The sequence below is a fragment of the Barbus barbus genome (genome assembly GCF_936440315.1).
Source record: "Barbus barbus genome assembly, chromosome: 10".
In the NCBI taxonomy this organism is placed as follows: domain Eukaryota; kingdom Metazoa; phylum Chordata; class Actinopteri; order Cypriniformes; family Cyprinidae; genus Barbus; species Barbus barbus.
The window spans coordinates 29,409,140-29,424,200 of NC_136738.1; the positions used below are offsets into that span (position 1 = coordinate 29,409,140).

Here is a 15,061-nt window from a genome sequence, read left to right on the forward strand (position 1 = left end):
TTTGGTTATGAACTGTAGAATATAGCCTCATGACTTCATATCACAAATATATTTGGATGATTTTAGACCGCATGATTCTTAGTTTCACTTTTAGTGTTTTGATCATGTTTATCTCTTAGACTGAACACAAGTAACGATCATGTGACCATTAGGATGTTTCAAATTCTCCAGCTAAAATCTCTAATCTTCTGCTTTCTTGTAGCCACATAAAAGCAACATCACCAAACATCTTCTGCATCTCATTCAGATATTAGAAGCATATCAGCTTGTCTCCTGTGAAAGCAAAAAAATGCTAAGATGATTCCAGATACAGAGAACTGTGAAGATATTTTTGAGAAATAAGTAGAAAAATTAGAGCATCTTGAAGTAAGTTAGGCAAACAGGATATAACAACATCCCCTCAAAGGGTATAAAGAAGCCTTCAGCACACAACTCTGACATTTCATCCTCTGGATTATCTCATATGGCACCATACCAAAAAACTTTACAATGACTGGTGAGTCCAATATCTTAATTTTATCATTTATTTAGAAGGCAATCATTTGAAATCTGATTTTCAAAACTTTTTTTTAAATGCTTGACCGGTAAAAAAGTTATAAAGGTTAAAAACGTTATATGAATGTATATGAGAATGTATATTTTAGGTGCTGTGACTTTTCACCATTTCTTTTAAAATTTTCCCACAAAATATTTAATCCCCCTTTGCATTCATTGTTTAATTTTATACAGTCCTGCAGTATGAGAATGAATTTTAAATGTACAAATATGTCCATGTAGATGCTCACTTAATATGAACTAATAAATAAGGCATGCCTTAAAAGCTAAATTTAAAGTACTCTAACTATAATTGTCTTAATAGTAAAATAGTTTAAGATATGTCACAGATGTGGGAAAACATATGAAATGCTAACTACCCATTTGGTAAATGCAAAAAAAAAAAAACAGTTAGAATATTGAATTACATTCATATTTATTTGTTTGTTTGTCAGTGCTTTTGTGCCTTTTAAATTTTTTTTTTAGTTATAAGAAATGAAAAACAAACTTTTATTCAATTTCATTCATGCTAAACAAACTGATAAAGTAGCACATCAACATGAATATTATTTATTTATTTATATTGACATATGGGCAGTGCTTTTCTTGTGCCTTTTGTCTTGTATTTTTCCATAGATATAGGAAAAAAACTTGATTAATTTGATTGATTCTATAAACAAACGGATAACAAGTAGCATGTCATGTAACATGAATATTTATTTATTTGACTGTCTGTTATATGGGCAGTGCTTTTCTTGTCTTTTATTGTGAATTTCAAAAAAATAAAAATAATAGTAAAGACAAAGAAAAAAGTAAATGATTTTGTTGTTGTTTTGTGTGTTTTTATGTAAACTTCTCAACCCTAAACATCCTATAGTTAAACTAAACTACGCTACTTGCCAAAAAAAAACTGTTTATGAAATGATTATAAATGTTAATATTTTAACACACATTGCTTTAATAATTTCTATTTGTACTTTTCTAACAGATCCAAACAGCTCTCTTAATATTGATGACTTCAGTGAATTCTACGATGAAGAGTTCAACTACACAGATCTCCAGAACTTGCCTGATTTTGTCGTGGATGAGACGACGTTGCTTTGCGCCATCACTATGGCAGATGCCATCAACATTGCATTCTGCGTCTTCTACGTTATCATCTTTCTGATGGCTATTCCTGGGAATCTGATCGTAGGCTGGGTCATCGCCTCCAACAGACACTTGCTTTCCACCTCGGATATCTACTTATTCAACCTGATGGTGGCCGACACATTACTGGCTCTGATTCTGCCATTTTCGGCAGTTTCCGTGATCCACGGTTGGGTGTTTGGTGATATTGCATGCAAATTGGTTTGCCTGGTGAAGGAAGTGAACTTCTACACCAGCATTTTGTTCCTGGTGTGCATCAGCGTGGATCGCTATATGGTCATTGTCAGAGCTATGGAGTCGCAGAAGGCTCAGAGAAAATTGTGCAGCGGAGTCGCCTGCGCATTGGTGTGGGTTTTAGGCTTGGTGCTCTCCTTGCCATCATTCTACAACGAAGCATTTTTTGAGACAGTTTCCAAGCAGACCGTTTGCGCAGAACGCTTTGAGGCGAATCAAGCCGAAGAGTGGCGACTGGCCACGCGAATCATGAGGCATCTGCTCGGGTTCCTCTTCCCTCTGGTGGTCATGTTGATCTGCTACAGCATCACAGTGGAGCGGCTCTTGCGTACGCGCGGTTTCCAGAAACAGAGAGCCATGAAAGTCATCATAGCTGTGGTTGTGGCCTTTCTTCTGTGCTGGACCCCCTTCCATGTTTCCACGATGGTTGACACCCTCCTGAGAGCCAAAGTGGTTAAGTTCAGCTGTTTCACACGGATGGCGGTGGACGTCGCCATGTTTACAACTCAAAACCTTGGCCTTCTGCACTGCTGCGTGAACCCGGTGTTGTACGCCTTTGTGGGAGAGAAGTTCAGAAGAAGATTTCTGCAGATGCTCCGTAGAAAGGGAGTTCTGGAGCGGTTCTCCGGCTCCAGATCTAGTAGGTCTTCTTCTTTGACCTCAGAAGCCACTTCCAGCGTCCTGTGAGCTACACAATGGACATCAGTGTATGATAACCTCTAGACATTTAGTGTGCCTTTCCTTGCCCGCTTGAACTAGAACAACACTTTGCTGTAGCGCAGTGGTCTCAAACTCAATTCTGGAGGGCCACAGTTCTGCAGATTTTAGCTCCAAATCACATATTCTTGTAAGTTTCTAATGACCTTGATTAGCTGGATCAGGTGTGTTTGATTAGGGTTGGAGCTAAACTCTGCAGAGCTGTGGCCCTCCAGGAATTGAGTTCGAGACTGTTGTAGAGGCTAATTTCCATGATGCATTGGCTCCCTCTATTGGTCAGAAAGAACAACATTCACGATTGGGTGAGAATTGAGTACTGCAATGATGACGTATTTTTGTAGACCAAAAACTCTTTCCATTGACTTTTAAATTATTGCAGAAAATAAGCTCTGTGACCATCAAAAGTTTATGATTCTGACACATTTTGTTCATCAGGATAATCTTCACAAATGAACAACTTTTTGAAGGGGGTTTTACTGATGTATTTAATGTTGTAGAATAAAATATATTGAGCTTGTGTTAATGACAGACCTCATTTAATTTATTAAAAAACCTCACTGACTTCAGGACAATGGAATGGCAAGTGGTAAAATTCTAACTTGTTTTCAGTTTCTGGCCTACAAAATTTCATATGTGCAGTACTCTATTGCGTGGTTGAACTTCTAGAGGTTTAAAGAATCCCTTTTACTATCGCTCATACAGTGGGTTAGTGATTTCAATAAAACCTCTAACGTTAAAAGTCATATAGCGAAATTTCCATCAAATTTAACAGGCAAAAAAGTTCCACTGTCTGTGTAGCGTTGTGTGATGCACAGCTCATACTGGGTTTAAGTCACTTTCAAACCAAACAGCTTTCTGTTTGTCAGTTCTTGTGAACCCATTACGAAAACCATGTGGGGAAATCTTTACAAATGTAATGTAACTTCTGCATTATGGACATGAAATAAGTTTTTTCAAAGCGATCAAACTTGCCATTTTTACCTGGTGGGTGGTAATGCAAATGAGAAACACCATAGACTTATATTGATGGATGGACCCGACTTGTCTGAGATGCCACGATATCATAAAGACTTAAGGGTGATGAACTCTTTGACTTGATATTAAGCAAACACATGCTATTGCAGCATGCTAAGCTGTTGGTTCGGGGAGAAGTGTGTGGTTGAAGTTAGCAAAATAGCCAAAATCGCTTACAGCACAACATACTCAAAAGCTTTTTATAGTCTTTTTGTCAAGGCAGCTGGTCTGTATGTGGTCAGTAAGCAAAAGGTTTTCATTTAAAGAGATTATGTGCATGTTTTAAATATGCACTATGATGTAGAGCAAACAAAATAAATATCAGGTTTTTCTAAATGCTTTGTATTTTTTCCTTTATAAATAGTACTTTAAATAGTTCTTTATAAAGTCCATCAAAGCTACTCTTCATTTCATTCAGGGTGCTCTGGAGAGGAATATTGTATTTTTGAACTCATGAAGTATTTGTGGTGTAATGGTTTGTCAGCCTTGAACAGATGCAATGACACAAAAATTATAATGGACTGTTCGATTTTCATGCTTTTTTGTAAGTTAAAAAATAAAAATGTTATGAACACCCTGTACGTCTCTTTATTATACTGTCAGCCAAGCAAAATAAAATGATCAGTCAGATAATGTCTCACGAGTGCGGTTGAGGTCACTTCTGTGTTTAGTGTCATGTGATATGTGATATTTGATGAATGTGATAGCATTTATTTGTAGTTCGTTTTAAATATAGTTTGTTACAGCTGAGTTTTTGTTTCATAGGCACATTTTTCATTTATTATAGGTTTCAGTTTTTGAAAGCAGAAGCCTGAAAGTATAACTTAAAGTGGAGTCACAGAATTAGTCGTTTGCATATGGATTGGTTTGATATCCAAAAATATATAATCTCAGTGTCGGTCACAAACAATAGAAAAAATAACTCTAATTTAAATAATTATATCTCAGGTTTCTAAAATGTTTATGAGTGGAATATTCTTTAAGAGTCTTCAGTCAGATTTCTGAAAAACTATGTTAGCTTGGCTAACAAGACTTTTTAAGATTTTATTAATTTACATGACTCTTGAAGGTCTAGATAATAAATAGGCCCATGCAGGACCGCTGCTGGCCAAATGGGTGGCCTAAACAGGATTGTATTGTACAGATATTTTCTTGTAAATGAAAAAGTAATGCGTTACGCTACTACGTTAGTTACTTGAAAAAAAGTAATATTACGTAACTCGCGTTACTTGTAATGCGTTACCCCCAAAACTGCTGACAAGTATCTGAAATCTGGAAGAATAAAGGAAGTCGAACTCTCTTCATCTCGGTGGTCAGCTGTAGTTTTTGTGTTGTTGACAGAAGAGGAACTGAAAGAGTTTCATCTTAATAAATCTGTTAAAGGAATGAAGGCTAAAAATATGAAATAGTTCTTCAGAAGCTGCTGCCTGTGATTTAAAGAATCCAAATCAGTTCAGTAAGTATCACTGAGAACAATCTGTTAAAACATTAAGAAAATCAAAGATAAAAGCTCATAAATCTTCTAATAAAAGTTTTATCAAATCAGTGACACTGTAAGATTCAGAGACAGAGGAGTGGCGAATGAATAAAATAGTCGGGTTTGTAAATAATCAAAAGTGTCTTTGCAAAAAAAAAAATTTAAGTAATTATAATTTTTAAAGGGTCACAAACTGCCTCGGTTTATTATTTTGTACTGTTCTCGGCAGGGCCATGCACAGACATTTTGAGGGGCAGTGGCATGTTAATACAAATTATCCAGTTGTTACAAGTATACAGCTAAAAGAGAAGACAGCACACTCTGTAATAATTCCAGACTTTATTGTAGATGTTTTGATAAGAGTGGGCTCTACCTCACTCTCTGAGCCTGCTTCTGGCTCATCGTCAATTGAAGTATAAGTATTAAACATTTAATTCAATATACAGTATAAATCTATAATATATGCTAATAAACAACTCATTTAGAACACATTTTTCAACTATTCATAGGCCTACTATTAATATAGTTTTAAAGGTGCCATAGAATGCATTGATACAGTATTTTAAATTGTTCTCTGATATCTACATAGAAGGTGTGTGGCTTAGGTAAGGGCAAAAAATCTCCAGAAACGATTTTACATGTCGCACCTCATATGTTTGATTAATGTTCATGCATAAGTTCATGCAGCAGCTCAAAATTTCTGTAAAAAAAAATAAATAAAGTCAGATTACACACACATACATATATATATATATATATATATATAAAGTGTTCAGATTAGGGATGGGCGATATATTGCATGCACATCTCGTCAGTAAAGCCGGTTCCTTGGAGCGGCATTTAATACACAGAGCCGTAATACACTGACAAGCTACGCAGTATCACGTTCATTATCGGAGGCGATATATCAGCGATAATGAAAGCGACATTGCATAGCTTGTCAGTGTACTACGGCTCCGTGTATTAAATATTATGAATGTGTTATACATTACTAGTGTCAAGACAAGTGATTATAGGGAAATATACTGTACTTAATTACAAGAATTAAACATACTGCTAAATATTCTATATGATGATTTACCTGCTGGAACTTTGAATTCATGTTTACGATGTTGAACTGCCTTTAGAGCCTCCCTTCACTCTTTCTCTGTTACGGAAGGAACAGAGGAAGTGTGCAAATCCATCTGCAGAGCTTTATTCAGAGACATGGTCGTAAAACAGGCAAGGTTCTTACCATGGCAAACAGGTATATTGAGGGCAAAGCAAGAGAGTGATCCAAAACAGTCATGGTCAATCGACGGCTAACAATATCCAGAGGGCTTGACAAAAGAGGTCATCTGTAAACACGAGCAATAGTCCGGGCTGGGGCAAACAACATCCAAAACAGGGCCAGGCACACGGGGAATCCAAAACACAGATGTGAGTCGAAAACAGGCAAGACTATGACTAGACCAAGAAAACTTAAGACAGGCTCCATAAAGTAGCTGTCAGCTATCACAGTGACAGATGCTAAACCGTAGTCAGCAGTGAGGAAGTCCAAGGCTTATAAAGCGTGTCTGATTGAATTCAGCTGTGTGTGCGTAATCAGTACAATGGATGATGGGAACTGTAGTCCAGAGTGGCATGTAACACAAGAATGCTTTGAGCTGGGATGATGAGGGGGGGTGAATTGGTGAGAGGGAATCACATAGACTAAAACAAAAACAGACATTCCGACATGGAAGGTATGTTTTCAAAATAGAATAACTGGCGGTAGCATTGTTTTTAAGATAAACAAGTATAGCCTATGTGAACTTAGCATGTTTTCTGAATATCTGCAAATGTATTATGATGTTTTTATGTTTTAATGCAGTCAAAAAATTGCATACAGCACCTTTAAAAATGCGAGATGCAAGTCAGTGGAATAAAAAAAGCACAAAGTTGAATCATTTTTAGAGGAGTGGGTGACTGTTTTTTTCCTAGGCTTGATTGTGTTTATGGGGTGCAATGTAACATGTTAATGCTTTGTTTGTTAAAAAAAGCATTATTTTTCACATAATTTACCTTTATTTTACACCGCTATGTCCTTTCTCTGATTAGCGCACTGATCATTTCCCTGCTTTTATTAAGCCCCTCCCTCAGAACTACACGATGGGCTCTGATTGGTTAGCTGGCCCAGTGTGTTGTGATTGGCTATACCACCTCTAGTGGGTCTAAATGGATATTTTCTTACAAATGCATTCGCTTCAGAAGGTAATTGTTAACCCCTCAGAGCCGTATGGAGCACTTTTTATGATGGATGGATGCACTTTCTTTGGCTTCAAAATCTCAACACCCATTCACTGCCGTTACAAAACTTTGAAGAGCCAGGACATTTTTTAATATAACGCTGATTGTATTCGTCTCAAAGAAGAAAGTCATATAAACCTAGAATGGCTTGAGAGTGAGTAAATCATAGGGTAATTTTCATTTTTGGGTGAACTATCACTTTAACTTGAGCGCAAAGTTGTAGAATGCAATGACAAGGATGTGAGACTCGAGCGCAGTGTTTGAAGACATCCATCTAGCATCGTGTTTACATTGAAAAACTGTGGAAAGGTATTTAAGTTGAATGGGAGTATGCGTTCTGTGTGAATGGAGATGGCAGAGTAATAATATTACATAAAACAAAAAAAAATTGCATAGACCAACATATTTGAAAATTCGACTCATTTTTATATCCAAGAAACACATTTTAGACCACCACATATTAATGTCTTAGATAGGCCTACACAATTTCAGCAGTTTTACCATGAATACAGACAAGTGTCACAATCCAGACGAATTGTATCTGCTTTACTATAAAACAAGCTCATTGTGACTGCTTCACTAACATGTAACACACACTCATTTAACAGATAATTTTATGGTATGTTAGAACAGCAACCGGTGACAAACAAGAACAATACAGTGAAATATTCAACCAACTATCAGCCCTATAGACATGAAAAAATATATACCCTTAACCAGAGGCATCAAGCCCATTCAAAGTGAGGGAGCACGTGCCCCCTCAGATTTTTTGAACCAAGTGGATTTTGAATGCAGCTTTCAAAAGACAAAAAATAGCCAAATAATATTTTCTATATTTGATACAATCACACCAGCGTGATTAGTTAAACGCATCATATCCTCAACATTAAATTCAAATCTGCTTTGGCTGTCTGGCCCTGAGCCAGAGACAGATGAGTACAGCACTGCGCATTAGATTCTGCTGAGTTTATGATTGCAATGACCAATCAGAGACGTTCAGACGAGTCACCGCTAAAATGCTGGTGTTTTCTTTACTTGCTTGCAGCAGACTGAATACCTCTTTCTGGCGAATTTTCTCGTTAGAAACAACAAAGTGCAGATGTGTGTTTGAATCTGTAAGATATTCATTTCACAGTGTAAACAGCTTCAGTGATTTTAATGGGAGTTTTTGAGAGTGCTTGTACTCTAGACGGTCAGTGAAACTGCTCTTTAAATGTTCTTTGCTCTCTTTCTGTACAATGAAAGTGTTATGATAAGTAGCCTAACTTACAATGTTAAATTCACATTAAATATAAAGTCAGTCATATTAATAGGATAGTCACTAAACAACCCCAGACCCCCCCCCCCCCCCCCCCCCCCCACCGAGACCCCCTCACATCCCCCCACCGCCCCTGCCCCCTGCCAGTTTACTGTTACTATTGGTTAACTCTCTTGTGAAACCAAGGTGCTGATGTTATCTCTGCTCTACGTCATTTTTGGATTATTCATACAGGAAGGAAAGGGACGGGTAGGCTAGTAATAATCAGTTGTTATCAAACCAGTCGTTCTCAGAAAATTAACAGTTAGTATCGAGTAATTTTTCACTGAATGGTCCCTAAATCCCACACTGCCAGACCTGAGCACTGTCAATCAATAAAATCACAGAAGATACAACGGTAAGAGAATACTCTTTTGCTCTATATATTGACAGTTTGTTCAGCTTTTAATTAAAGATTAATGGATTAGACATTATGACTTCAAGTGAAATATTTCACTGAATTAAGTATACTTTTTGATTTATGCATATAATACGTCAAAATTTAAGACACATCAACTCATTTCTTTATTATTATTTTTGCACTTTTAGCACTTTTATACAATACAGATTGTTTCAAAGCAGATTCACAGCAATAAACAAGAAAATAACTTAAAGCAGCTCTAAAAAAGACAAAAAATGTCATTATACAGCTCAATGTAGGTTAAAACTATATAAAATAACACAAAATATTTGAGTATATTTATTTATTTCATAAATTACATATTGTACACAATGTCCAAACTTTTGACTGAAAATGAATCATTTGGATGATTTATATCTAAATATGCTGGCTCTAATAAAGTTGTCCCCCCACAGTTGACAGGCAAACATCTTAAACATGGAAACTACTACTCCAGATTTCATATACCTTGATTTTGTCACTCCCTGCTCAGAAAACATGCAGTATATAAACCAAACGGTTTTGATATTAGTTTATGTCATAGTCTTCTGTCTAAGCTTGCTGGGCAACATGGTGGTGATCTTCGTGGTGAGCTGCATGGAGAACCGCAGGACATCTACAGACGTTTACCTGATGCACCTGGCCATCGCCGACCTGTTCTTTGCCTTGACTCTCCCATTCTGGGCTGCTTACCTTCACACCGGCCAATGGATGTTCGGCACATTTATGTGCAAACTGATATCAGGCTTGCAGGAAGCCACATTTTACTGCTGTGTCTTCCTGCTGGCATGTATTAGTGTTGATCGGTACCTGGCCATCGTGAAAGCAACTCAATTCCTCACCCAAAAACGCCATCTGGTTGGTATAGTGTGTGCGTTGGTGTGGCTATGTGCCTTTTTATTGTCCCTGCCCGTTATAGTGAATCGCGAGGCCTTTATGTCTGGATATATGGAGGAGTATGTATGTCATGACAATTTGACCGCAGAAAGCATGGACAGCTGGAGGATGAGTTTACGGATTCTCCACCACGCTTTGGGATTCTTCCTGCCATTAGCTGTCATGATGTTCTGCTACGGTTTCACCATGTGCACGCTTTGCCGCACACGCAACAGCCAAAAGCAGAAGGCCATGCGGGTCATCCTGTCTGTCGTGTTGGCTTTTATCATCTGCTGGCTGCCCAATAATATCCTAGAGTTAATAGACACCCTGATGCGAGGCGGCCGGGTGATGGAAACGTGTGAGCTGAGGGACAGCATAGACGTGGCCTTGTACATCACACAGGCAATGGCTTTTGCCCACTGTGCAATAAACCCCATTTTGTATGCCTTCATAGGAAAGAAATTCCGCAACCAGCTCCTGACGTCTCTCTTTAAGAAAGGCCTGTTGGGGAGAGACACAATGTCGAAATATCGAGTGGGATCTGTTTATAGCTCTGGAAGCACTAGGCAAATGTCAGTGACTCTGTAGTCAATTGTTATCCACTTAAAATTATATGTATTCTTCCTCTTTGGCTATACTGTTAAAGAAATAGTTTAGCCAGAAATGTTATCTCGTTACTATCTCCTCCCTTTCGTAAAAATACAGTTTAAGACAGGTTAATACAAGTTCTGTTTTTGTAGAATTATAGATGCAAAAGTATAGATAAGAGTGTGTTTGTTTTCTTCTGATGATAATGATCTTTAACCTTTTTTCTGCGGTTTGAGGCAACACGTCAAGCTTGTGTTTTGAACGCTGTGTCCATATCAAAATGATCTGTGAAAAACACTCTGCAGGGGTTTCAGATTTTGTCAGAAATTAGTAAAAAGATGGAAGTAGAGATTTTCTGTTTTGCTTTTTTTTTTTATTATTATTTTGGGGTTGGTAAAATCTCTTATGCTCACCAAGGCTGCTTTTATTTCATCAAAAATACAATAAAACAGTAATATTGTACAATATTATTACAATTTAAACAAAAAGTTAATGTTTAACAATGTAATGTATTGCTGTGATGCAAAGCTGAATTTTCAGCATCATTACTCCAGTCTTCAGTATCACATGATCCTTCAGAAATCATTCTAATATGCTCCTTTGCTGCTCATGAAACATATTTCAAAGATTTTTTTTTATCTTATTGACCACAAACATTTGAAAAGTTTTATTAAATTGCTTGTTTCAGGACTTGCTATTTTTGTTCTTATTCTAAAATAATGTAAAAAGCTAATTATGTTTTGGCTTCACGTGTGTAAATAAAGTTGCTTCAGAAAAATATGTCTCTCACACTTGTACATTAAACTCTGTTTGAGTAATCAGTCTGCTCTAGGTCGGGCAATGATATGATTTCACTAACGTCTCCACTTCCTCGCTACAAAAAAAAAAAAAACAGAGAGAAGTGAAGCAACCTGTTTTCCTCCTTCAAAGAGCACAACCCTAAAAAAAACATTACAACATCATGCACACACAAACAGATATGCAAAATATGGGTAAACTGTAAAAGTGGTCTAAGGTTTTATCTTCTAAATTATATTAAATTAATTTTAATGGCTATTTTGACTAGGTGTTAAGATACAATTGCACCTGTCTATGTGGCACGTCATCGATCTGGTTTGCATAGTTAAAGTCTTGAGAAATGGAAACAGGAAAAGGTGCTTTTGAAACAATACAGTTCACTTCTGTCTTTTTGCATAAACAAACTCTTCTCTAATTCTCAATGCTGTGTCCATCCCATAATCTCAGGCTTATTTCTTGTATCAGTGTTAACCTCAGTTTAACCTATTATCAGTGTGCCTATTTCCCAATATCAATAAATAAAAAAGATTAAAAAAAGGGTTAGAGTTCAGGTAATCAAAGAATCAGTGGAGAATGAAGTATATGAACTAATAATCCATTTCCGGCCTGATGTAAGCATGTTTTTGTTTTGGGGTTTTTTCCCAGAAGGTTCCAGGATGTGGTTTCTCACCCTTTGCTTTCCACTGCATTAAAGGATTAGTTCACTTTTTAAAAAACTTTTGCTGATAATTTACTCACCCCCATGTCATCCAAGATGTGCATGTCTTTCTTTCTTCAGTCGAAAAGAAATTAAGGTTTTTGATGAAAACATTTCTCCATAAAATGGACTTCATTGGGACCCAAACGGTTCAAGGTCCAAATGACAGTTTCAGTGCAGCTTCAAAGGGCTTTAAATGATACCAGACGATGAATAAGGGTCTTATCTAGCGAAACGATCGGTCATTTCAAAAATAAATAAAAAAGTTTAAGTTTTATAAGCACAAATGCTCGCCTTGCTCTGTTCTGTGATGCGCGTTCGTGACGTCACGTAATACGCAATGAAGTGGAAAAGGTCACGGTTGAGGTTGGCGGAAGTACAGAGATAGGCCTATCTAAGTTTTTTTAAAAGTGAACTAATCCTTTAAGCCAAAAAATAGACTAAAAGAAGGTGGTTAGACTTTAACATCTATTGCTGCATTATTTGGTTACAGTTCAAAAATTGGAAAATGCATGTCTTGTGTTTCCTCTTGTGTCAACTGATTTTAATAATAGACCTATTGATCCCAGTGTAAGAATAACAATGATGCTGACATCTTTCCAAAGTCATGTTTTTCAAATCTCAAACATACATAAACAAGACGATCAGACAAAATAGAAATAGATTTTCACAATATTTTAGACCAGGGGCTCCAACGTTACCAGAGTAAGGAGGACAAGAAGAGACAAAAAGAGGAACGGCCAAGGGCAGAACTGGAAAATCAAAAGATCCGTGTTAAACTAAAAGAGATTCTGAAGTTGATGAGAAAACAAGAGTCTTTGAACAAAAGGATAATGAGGAAAATGAGAGAGATGATTAACTTGTGTGGGTTTTCTGCTGAGTTACAAATGTTAACAAATGATTTAGAAGCAATGGAGCTTCAAAGTTTTGTCACAGAAAAAATGTCAAGATGCTAAGTATGTGCTATATTTAGAGAGCACGAATATGAATTGCTTTGAAGTTACTAATGCTATGTTTACGATGCTTGTTTTGCAAAAAGATGGTTATTAACAAGGAGATGCATTTTGCACCTGTAAGTCCACATTTGCAGAATGGAAGTTCTAGTTAAAACCAAGACGAGACGACGTTATTATTGTGATCATGTGATCTTCACTTAGGAGATCGAGCCGAGACGCTCAGGTCCTAGCCGGCCCGTGTCCGAGAGCTTGACAGATACCAGCCCGAGTCCGAGTCCTCCCAAATCAGATTATATTGTTTCAGCTATTAAAATAGTTCATACGTTTTTTTTCTTTCTTAAAGTATGGCCGAGCGGCCAGCGGCAGACCGGCAGGCTGATCATAGTCATGTTTGATCAATTTAGCCTTCTCAAATCATCATGACTTGCCTAAAATAAAATCTATAGATATACTAACACAGTTCAAGCATATAACAATGTTTAAACGATAAACCTAGATAAATGTGCGCTGCATCCTAGTTTGTGCGGAGAGTGGAAGTTAAAGCGCAGGACATGGACGCGCCAGCGCAATCAATTGCATTTTTTCAATGGAAACAACTTAAGCCGTAATTTTTGCTCATAAAAGTAAAAGTAAGAGTAATACATCATTCGTAACTTTAAAGGGTCTTTTATTTGTGTGTGAAAACTGGCCCATCGGTCGGGGCCGGGCTGAAATGCAGGGCTCTAGCGTTCCCCTCGGTAGAAATCACGTTTAAGAGAGAACAATAAAATACAATTTTCATTGACTAAGACTAAAATGTCTTCAGTTTTCGTCGACTAAAACTAGACGAAAATAGTCATGGATAATTTAATTCTGACTAAAATAAGACTAAAAATGCTCAGACGTTTAGTTGACTGAAACTTGCCTAGGCTAAAAGGAGTATGAACGTGACTAAAACTAATAAAAACTAAAATGACAGCTTCACACAAAGACTAGACTAAAACTAAAATTAAAACAGGCCGCCAAAAATAACACTTGAAAATAATAAAAATACTTCTATAATAGTAATTTTTTTTCCCCCACCTTACTTAAGATTGTTTTGTGTTAGTTGTCCAAGAAGATGTTGTAATTTTTATTATGTTGTCTCCATGTTTCGTACCCCAAATACACGGCTGGCCTATTAACTAAATGTCTTGTATTGACCCGCAAGCTAGCGCATTTGCCACGGTTTTTGTAAAGTTGTGTTGGCATATAGTTGGCAATAGTTTTCTCACACTCATACATTAATGTCTGTTGAGAAATCCGTCTGCTCTGGGTCAGGCAATGACATGATTTCACCAATGTCTCCACTTCTCTGACAAAACAGGAGAAATTACAGAGACAATTGAGGCATCCTGGTTTCCTCCTTCACAGGACATGCAAAATAATGTTACACTTATAAATTTATATGCCACTAAAGAATTTGTAAAAGTGTTACTCAATTCTATTCTCTAAATTATATTGAAAATATGTTGAATATGAATTATTCAACACAGGGGTTTGTTCATGTACAATTTCCTGATTTTTGTAAGATTTTATTTTAAAAAAAGAGGAAATGCTGCGGTCAAGCTCAGACGGTCAAAACAGTTGGAATTTTTTTAAGGGCTAATGTTAGCAGCTGTTCACATGAGGATGTCATCTCGAAATGTGTTAAGCTGATATCAATTGAGTCCAGTTACTATCATTTTATGAAAGGATGGAGTGTTTTCAATTCACACAACCCAACTAACAACACAAAGCATTGCAGAATTTGTTGCTGATATTTGTACTAGTAGGCTATGTTTTTATTATATTCCAAATTCAGCAACTGAGAATGTTATCTGAAACCGTTTAGAATTTGTGCTGAACTACATTATCAAAGGGAATAAGGAGTCATTTCAGGCATGGTTAGTAGTAGTAATTTTTTTATTTAATAAAAATAAGAAACACCAGGATATTTCTTAATTCATTATCATTTTATCATGTTATTATGTTAGTAAAAAGTCAACAAGTGAAATTATCTGGGCTGCGTTTCCCAAAAGCATCGTAAGCCTAA

General features: G+C 36.7%; 2 protein-coding genes across 5 annotated transcripts; both read left to right on the plus strand.

Annotated features, from left to right (window-relative positions):
* Positions 1–122: 122 nt before the first annotated feature.
* LOC306876391 (C-X-C chemokine receptor type 1-like) lies at positions 123–5,274 on the plus strand. Of its 3 annotated transcripts, none has more exons than XR_013784818.1 (3): positions 123–496; positions 1,523–2,701; positions 2,834–4,226. XR_013784818.1 is itself a non-coding variant. In XM_079427506.1 (2 exons), exons 1-2 carry the CDS (start codon positions 490–492, stop codon positions 2,602–2,604), a joined length of 1,089 nt encoding a protein of 362 aa, XP_079283632.1. In that variant the 5' UTR covers positions 123–489; the 3' UTR covers positions 2,605–5,274. The 3 variants fall into 3 exon arrangements, 1 of the variants encoding a protein (XP_079283632.1); XR_013784819.1 differs by having other exon boundaries at positions 127–496; positions 1,523–2,698; positions 2,834–4,225; XM_079427506.1 differs by having other exon boundaries at positions 1,523–5,274.
* Positions 5,275–8,875: 3,601 nt separating this feature from the next.
* cxcr2 (chemokine (C-X-C motif) receptor 2) lies at positions 8,876–11,435 on the plus strand. 2 transcript variants are annotated; one of them, XM_079426950.1, is made up of 2 exons: positions 8,876–9,048; positions 9,507–11,435. In XM_079426950.1, exon 2 carries the CDS (start codon positions 9,529–9,531, stop codon positions 10,555–10,557), a length of 1,029 nt encoding a protein of 342 aa, XP_079283076.1. In that variant the 5' UTR covers positions 8,876–9,048; positions 9,507–9,528; the 3' UTR covers positions 10,558–11,435. The 2 variants fall into 2 exon arrangements, with proteins under 2 accessions (XP_079283076.1, XP_079283077.1); XM_079426951.1 differs by having other exon boundaries at positions 8,903–9,048; positions 9,635–11,330.
* Positions 11,436–15,061: the final 3,626 nt, after the last annotated feature.

What these genes read in the sequence shown, in the direction of transcription:
- cxcr2 (XM_079426950.1), top strand. Translation starts at nt 9,529, where the DNA reads ATGGAAACTACTACTCCAGATTTCATATACCTTGATTTTGTCACTCCC.